Genomic DNA, 7,089 nt, shown 5'->3' with positions numbered 1-7,089 from the left:
TGGACTCGATCTCCTGAGGTCCCTTCCTGCCCTAATGTCTATGAAATCTATGAAAATACCCCAAAGTGCATGGGCCTGAGGCATTGACAGGTGTCAAGGGTACCCAGCCCTGGGGACTGAGAGACAATGAGCAGAACGGAAGAGATGCCTGGGTGCAGACACTGAATATGGAGGCCAGGGGTGGCCAAGCTGCCCTACAGGGTGTCACAAGTGGCACGGGCGGCACCTGTGTGTAGGACAGCAGGTGAGGCATATAGGGGAGGCGACTGGGGGCAGACAGGGCAAGGGGCAGAGGAGCAGATCCAGCAGGAAGCACAGGGCTGGGAGCAGAGAGCAAAGCAACTGATCGGGAGGGGAGCAAAGGGAGGGCAGCAAAGTAGCTGATCAGGCAGAAAAGCAGATCACTGAGCAACTGATCAGGCAAAGGGGGGAACAGAGCACAGAGCAAGGGATAGGACAGAAACAGGGCAAGCAGCAGAGCACAGAGCAATGGAGCAGGGAGCACAGGGAAAGGAGCAGAGCTCAGAGCAATCGATTGGGCAAGGCAGGCTGAATGGCACAATACAGCAGTGGGGGTGGGGAGCCGAGAGAAGAGCAAGTGATGGGGATGGGGCACAGGGCAGGAAGGAGAGAACAGAGCAACCGACGGGGCAGGAGCGGGGTGGGGTGGGGACAGAGCGCGGGCGGGCGGCAAGCGGGGGCTGCGGCTCCTTTTACTCACCCAGCAGTGGCCTCCCCGAGCAGGCAGAGCAGCAGCAGACAGAGGCGGCCGAGCGCGCGGCGGGACATGGCGGGGCCGGGCCGCAGCGCAGGCCTCACTCGCCGGTAACCATGGACATGAAGCGGAGCCCGGCGAACGGCGCGGACCAATGGGCACCCAGCGCGGCGCAGACCGGTGACCAATCCAAACTGCACACTTCACCACCCGGCCGGGCTGGCCGGCCAATCCCCGCCCTCATCGTCAGCGCTCAGCGCCTTCGTCGCCGCAGCCCGCGAGCCAATTGCAGCGCAGCCAGGGGGCCCTGCGTTCCAGACCCGGAGGGAGCGTTCTCCTGGCAGGCCCAACCAATCCCAGCGCGGGAGCACAAGCCCGCCCCCCCCCCACCGCAAGGCACCAATCGGCGCCTCGCAAGTGACACAAGCCGAATTCCTCCAATGGAAAGAGGGCAGGGCGATGCTCGTCACTGGCAGCTTGTGCGCGTGCGCAGAGTAGGTGGGGCGCTGCTGTGTCGGTGCAGATGTGGAACGGTGGACGCATCAGTCATTCGTGCACCGTAATTGTAGCGCCTTGAGTTCAGGAAAAACGACAAGAACCGACTTAATGCGCTGCAATCGACGCTACTGGCAGCAGACTTAATTCTGACCCAACACTGCGCAGCAGGCCAATTCTATTGCACACTGACAGCTCTCGCCGTGATGCAGTAGTCTACTGCGCTTCTAGCGTCTCGCGTACACGCTGGCAGTGGATGGTGGTGACTTGAATTTGTGCCTGTGGGAGTCTAATGGTTTACAGAAATCAGATTTGCTTCTTGTTGACCCAAACCCATTGTTTTTAAGAACGAGATGCGCCCCGCGGTCAGCGGACCAATTTAGCCAAGAGATCCTGCTTATTACGCTCCAAGGACATGCAGTCACACCACACATCCAAGTCACACCTGTGCTACAGGCACAGTTGGCTGCAGGGAGACAAAACTCCTCCGGGTCAGTGCTGGACCCAGGGCCCGCTGGCTTGTGGTCCCCGGCGGAGGCGTCACGCACTTTGCGCTTGTCAAGCAAGCGGGCCAGGCAGCCCCTGCTACAAACTTTGTGGGAAGCAGCTCGCCCACACAGGAGGGCAGGAACGGGAACTACCCTTACCCAGGAATGTGCGGGTTGAGCCTAGCAGCTTGCGGCTGAACCGAAGTTGCGGGGCGCATAGGACCCTGTCCCTATACATCCCTACGGAGTGATTCTTGGCACAGGCGGGTAACACAACCTAGAGCTCCCCGTGCTGGACCTGGATCCGACTCTACTGGCAGGTCCACGGAGCACGGCCCAGCTCTGCCACTGCTTAACTCAGCCGGCCCTAGACTATCAGCAGCGCACGTGTGCTCGGAGGAGGAAGTGCGGGTTTGTCTAGCTACCAACTCGCTGCTCCAGCGAAGCGCGCATGCGCGGCGGATAGCGCGCCCGTTCGAACGCGAACGGGAGCCTAGTTGCGGAGCGCGCAGGCGCAGAAGGCCGCAGTGGGTGGCTGAGGGGGACGCGGCTACTATGGCGGAGCCGGCCGCCGGCCTGGCCCGGCTGTGGGTGCGCGCGGAGCCGCTGCTGCTGGGAGCGCTGCCAGCGCCGCCGCCCGCCAAGCTGGGCCCGCACTATCTGCGCAAGATGGCGGCGTACGTGCGGGCGCGAGCGGGCGCGGGGGCCTGGCCGCGCCTGGGCTGGCCGCTGTGGCGCCGCATCGCCTGTGGGAAGCTGCAGCTGCCGCGGGACCTGGCTTGGCTCTACTTCGAGCGCTTCGACGCACTGGCCCCGCGCAGCGCCGCCCAGCGCCTGGAGCGGGCCGAGGCTTCCGCCGCCTGCGCCTCGGACCACGAGCTGGAGCAGCTAAGGAGCCAGGCACGGCGGGGCTCGGCCGGGGGCGGGGCTAGCCGAGAGGGGCGGGGCTTAGCGCCCAGAGGTGCCAGGGCTGGAGACAGGGCTAAGGATATGGGACCGACGGCCGTACCCCTGCGGGCGGCGGGGCTGAGGGCTGCGTCTGTCGGAGGAGCGTAGTGGGACCTGGCCTTGGTGGTGGGGGTCAGTGCAGACCTCTCCTGGGCAATCTCACCCACTGCCCTTGGTGGTTGCTTAGCTGCTGCACCCATGAGCAGGGCCTGGGCTGCTGACCTGCACATGACACTGCTCACCCATTATAGTATTGAAGCCCGCTTGGGAAAATGGCAGCGCCGAGCTCTTTGATGATGGAAAGACACCAGAGCTGTTCTTCCCCTGAAAAGGACTTGGCAAGACCCCAAGTAGCTTGGAACATTTTAGAGGCAACAAATCCCATTTTGTGACCTCCAGCCTTATTTTGTGACTGCACACCTGACAGTGCTAAAATATTGCGTGATGCCTTTAAAAGCATCTCTCAGCACCCCAGGGTGCACTGCTCCCTACCCCCCACCCCCGGTTGAGAATTTGATGTTTTCTGTGTGTCTGGGGCAAACCCCAGTGATCAGATCTTCCCTTCAGAGTTACACTGTCATGTCTGTGATGTCAGTGTCCAGCAATCTGTTTAACAACGCCAGGAATGGTACTATAAACTGAGGCCCCTTCCTGTATTAGAGCCATTTTAAACACTTCGTATAGAAAGTACCAAAATAAAAAGCTATGGCTTAAGCCTTCAAAAGCAGAGCACTGTACAGCTTGGAAACATATTCACAAAGGAGAATTCTATAAAAGTCTTCTGCAAACTACTTAAACAGGCCTTGTGTCCCCTTATACAGTACAAGGAGAGGAATTTTTTTTTTCTTTACTTTTTTGTTTTACAAGGAACCTTGACTGATCTAATGTGGTTTTGCTGACTGCCTTCTGAAGGCTGAGGGGGAACAAATCTATCCCCCTTAAAGGGAGGAGAGTTCAGAAAAGACCCTTATTCAACGTGTTAATTAGTTAATGAAATTAGCGTCTATATTAAGATAAGGGGGTCAAACTGGTTAAAAAGAGAGGCAGGGCATACTGAAGTCTTGTTTTGCTAGTTGTCGCTTAGCTTGGTGGGAACTGAATCTTTGGCAGGGGGGATATCAAGACTCTCCAATATACCCATCAGAAAACTATGGGCCTTCACACATATTAAGTCACTCCTTGTTTCATACATATGCCAAAAAGGCCACAAAGCCTATTTCCCCACTGTGTATGACATGTAAAAAGAACATCTGTCTCATGTTGATAAATTTAAAAATTTCAGCCCTTACTGGTTGCAGTCCTGGCACAGGAGGCTAAAGATGTGTGTGCACTCAAAAACTTACTCTTGTGTATTTGGGGGAAAAAAATCGCCAGCAGTGAGCAGAAGTTGCAGTATCATTCCTACTGACTCATGTGGGAGTATAAATATTTGTGAAATATTGCAATATAAATCACAATATAAAACATAGCAGGAATATGAGAGAGATTCTCATGATGTCCTAAAATCAAGTGAGCTTAAGTGGCCAAATTCCTGACAGCTCTTTCCCTACCCTAAGAACAGTTGTCAGTTGTTTACATTGTCTTTCTGGGTTTAGTGTTCATTCATAAAGTGTATGTGCTGTTGTGATAGTCAGCCATCAGTAGTGTTTTTTGTGATTGAGATTGCAGAAAATATGCAAAACTAGGGTTAACTGAATCTTGCAAAGTGCAGAATTAAGAGGCAGGATTTGAATGCAGTTCAGATATTTGAGCTAGGGGGTGAAAAGACGTACTCCACTGAAAAAAATGCTTCAAAGACGGAAATAACTGCTGTTTCAGCTCTGATTTTTCAGGACAGCCAGTTTTTATTGACAGCTTGCTGTTTTCAAAGTGCTCAAAATGGAGCTCTGGACTAGTGGAAAGAAGCTTTTAGCATGACTGTCCTCCCAGGGTTAAGAATGGCATTTACAGAGGCAAACCCTGTAAATATAGCTGCTGAGAGATGCTGATTTTTTGCATGTTGCTATATGACTGCCATTAAGAGGAGTACAATAAAGAGGGCTTGAAAAGTCAAGCAAACATCTTCCAAGCCCTAAATCTATTTAAGCTCAATGATTTATTCTGCAACCCTAGTGCCTTCTTCAGGACTGTTTAATAGCTGACTAGTGCCAAACACTGGATAGCGCAGGAAATCAAAATCAGTTAATGCTGTAGATACCAGGTTGTCTCAATTTTAAAAGAATAATTAAATGATTGTAGCCATTGGTAATGTTCTGGTGAATATTAATACTGTTTTTCCTTCTTGATCAGTTTTCCGTAGATACTCTACAGTTCCTGCTGTTCTTGTACATTCAGCAACTAAACAAGGTTTCTTTGAGGACATCTTTGATTGGTGAAGAGTGGCCAAGTCCCAGGACCAGATCGCAGTCTTCCAGTTTGATTGGAAAATCCACCTGTCAAAACAAGGTATTGTGCTTAACTCAGTCCCCATACAGGTTGGTATGTGGGTGAGGCTACAAAACCTCCACTACAAGCTAGCCCTGGGTGGGGGAGAAAGAGAGTTTGTGGAAGAGTGAACTCCTGCTTGTGCTTTTCTTATTAACTCATATATGCTGCTAGAGCTGCACCTCATTAATAGAGCTAATAAATAGTATATAATCTTGTCTTGGGATGTTCACTGTGATTTTGCATTTTAGAAATTTAAAATGTTATCAATGGAAATTTGTTGCAGGCTGAACTTTTACAAAGTCTCAACCTGTGATGGGTTTTCTAAAAGCTTATGCCCGGAATCTCAGCAAAGCAGAAAATGTCCATATATTGCAGAAGCTGCTCTTCCACAAATATACATTCAGATTTCTAGGGGGCCTTCTTTAGAGTGATGTCTAATTATACCCAGTTGTAAATCAGAGACCTAGATTGGCGAGTCAGATATGACTACCTGCATGTGGTGGATAAGTCCTATATCAAGTACTTCTAAACATAGGAAACTCACTGGATATATCAAACCAGCTGCAATTCACAGGATGCTGTATTAGAAATTGAATTATGAAGTGGTGTCAGTTCAGTAAAGACACTTCAGTGACCCACATGTTGAACTAAGGCCAACTGCAAACTTCAGCAGAATTCTGTATGGGCTGTGATAATAGCACCATGCATATTGTAGCATCATGTGGAACTAGAGCTTATGATCTGCAGCTCAGGAGCGCTTGAAACTCTAAACACAGTAGATTGGTAATGTTAGACAGACAGTTATAGAATCATAGAAAATCAGGGTTGGAAGGGACCTCAGGAGGTCACATCTAGTCTAGCCCCCTGCTCAAAGAGGGACCAGCCTGAACTAGCTTATCCTAGGCAAGACTTTGTCTAGCCAGGTCTTAAAAACCTCCAAGGATGGAGATTGTGCAACCTCTCTGGGCAATCTGTTCCCGTGTTTTACTACGCTCCTAGTGAGAAATTTTTTCTTAATATCTAACCTCAACTTTCCTTGCTGCAACTTGACCGTTGCTCCTTCTGTCATGTGCCACCACTGAGAACAGTCCAGCTCCATCCTCTTTGGAACCACCCTTCAGGGAGTTGGAGGCTGCTATTAAATCCCCTTTCAGTTTTCTCTTCTCCTGACTGAATAGTTGTCCCTCAGTCTCTTCTCAGATGTCATGTGCTCCAGCCCCTGAACCATATCCAGCCCCTGAACCATCATCATTGCCCTCCATTGGACTCTCTCCAGTTTGTTCACATCCTTCCTGTAGTGGGGCATCCAAAATTGGACTTACTACTCCAGGTGTGGCCTCACAAGTGCTGAATTGAGGGGAAGAATCACTTCCCTTGATCTGCTAGCAATACACCTACTAATGCAGCCCAGGATTCTTGGTTACAAGAGCACACTGTTGGCTCATGTTCAGCTTCTTGTCTGCTATAATCCCCAGGTCCTTTTCTGCAAAGCTGCTGTCCAGCCAGTCAGCCCCCAGCCTGTACTGGCGCATGGATTGTTCTGTCCTAAGTGCTGGACTTCTCCTTACTGAATCTCATAAGATTTCTTTTGGTGCAATCCTCCAATTTGTCTAGATCTTTCTGAACCTTAAGCCTACCCTCCAGCTTATCTATTACTCCCTGCAGCTTGGTGTCATTTGCAGACTTGCTGGGGGTGTGCTGCATCCTATCTTCCAGGTCATTGATAAAGCTATTGAACAAAAACAGCCCCAGGACTGACTCCTGGGGCACTCTACCTGACACTGGCTGCCAATTAGGCATCGAGTCATTGATTACTACCCTCTGAGCATGATGATCCAGCCAGTTTTCTGTCCACCATACATTCCATTTATTCAACCCGTGTTTCCTTATCTTGCCTGTGAGAATGTTGCAGGAGACCATATCAAAAGCCTTGCTAAAGTTAAGGTAGGAAGGCCAAGGCAGAGATGGAACTGGGGCTAGCTTCCCAGATTAAGGACAATAAGAAGTCCTTTTTTA

At 51.2% G+C, this 7,089-nt stretch overlaps 2 protein-coding genes across 2 annotated transcripts in view; one reads left to right on the top strand and one right to left on the bottom strand.

Moving 5' to 3' along the window:
- The window catches only part of DNAJB11 (DnaJ heat shock protein family (Hsp40) member B11), a 21,364-nt gene extending 20,496 nt beyond the window's left edge, over positions 1-868 (bottom strand). The window contains exon 1 of the mRNA XM_019533102.1: positions 722-868. Within this exon, the coding sequence (XP_019388647.1) occupies positions 722-789 (68 nt within the window). The 5' untranslated portion in view covers positions 790-868. The remainder of the gene's footprint in view (positions 1-721) is intronic.
- A 1,286-nt stretch (positions 869-2,154) lies between these two features.
- The window catches only part of TBCCD1 (TBCC domain containing 1), a 15,410-nt gene continuing 10,475 nt past the window's right edge, over positions 2,155-7,089 (top strand). The window contains exons 1-2 of the mRNA XM_019533101.1: positions 2,155-2,598; positions 4,936-5,091. Coding sequence (XP_019388646.1) covers positions 2,254-2,598; positions 4,936-5,091 — 501 coding nt within the window. The 5' untranslated portion in view covers positions 2,155-2,253. The remainder of the gene's footprint in view (positions 2,599-4,935; positions 5,092-7,089) is intronic.

This window comes from Crocodylus porosus, unplaced genomic scaffold, assembly GCF_001723895.1.
Source record: "Crocodylus porosus isolate Cpor-Errol unplaced genomic scaffold, CroPor_comp1, whole genome shotgun sequence".
NCBI lineage: Eukaryota > Metazoa > Chordata > Crocodylia > Crocodylidae > Crocodylus > Crocodylus porosus.
Note: the sequence above shows the minus strand (reverse complement) of the source record. Positions and strands in the feature narration are given on the sequence as shown.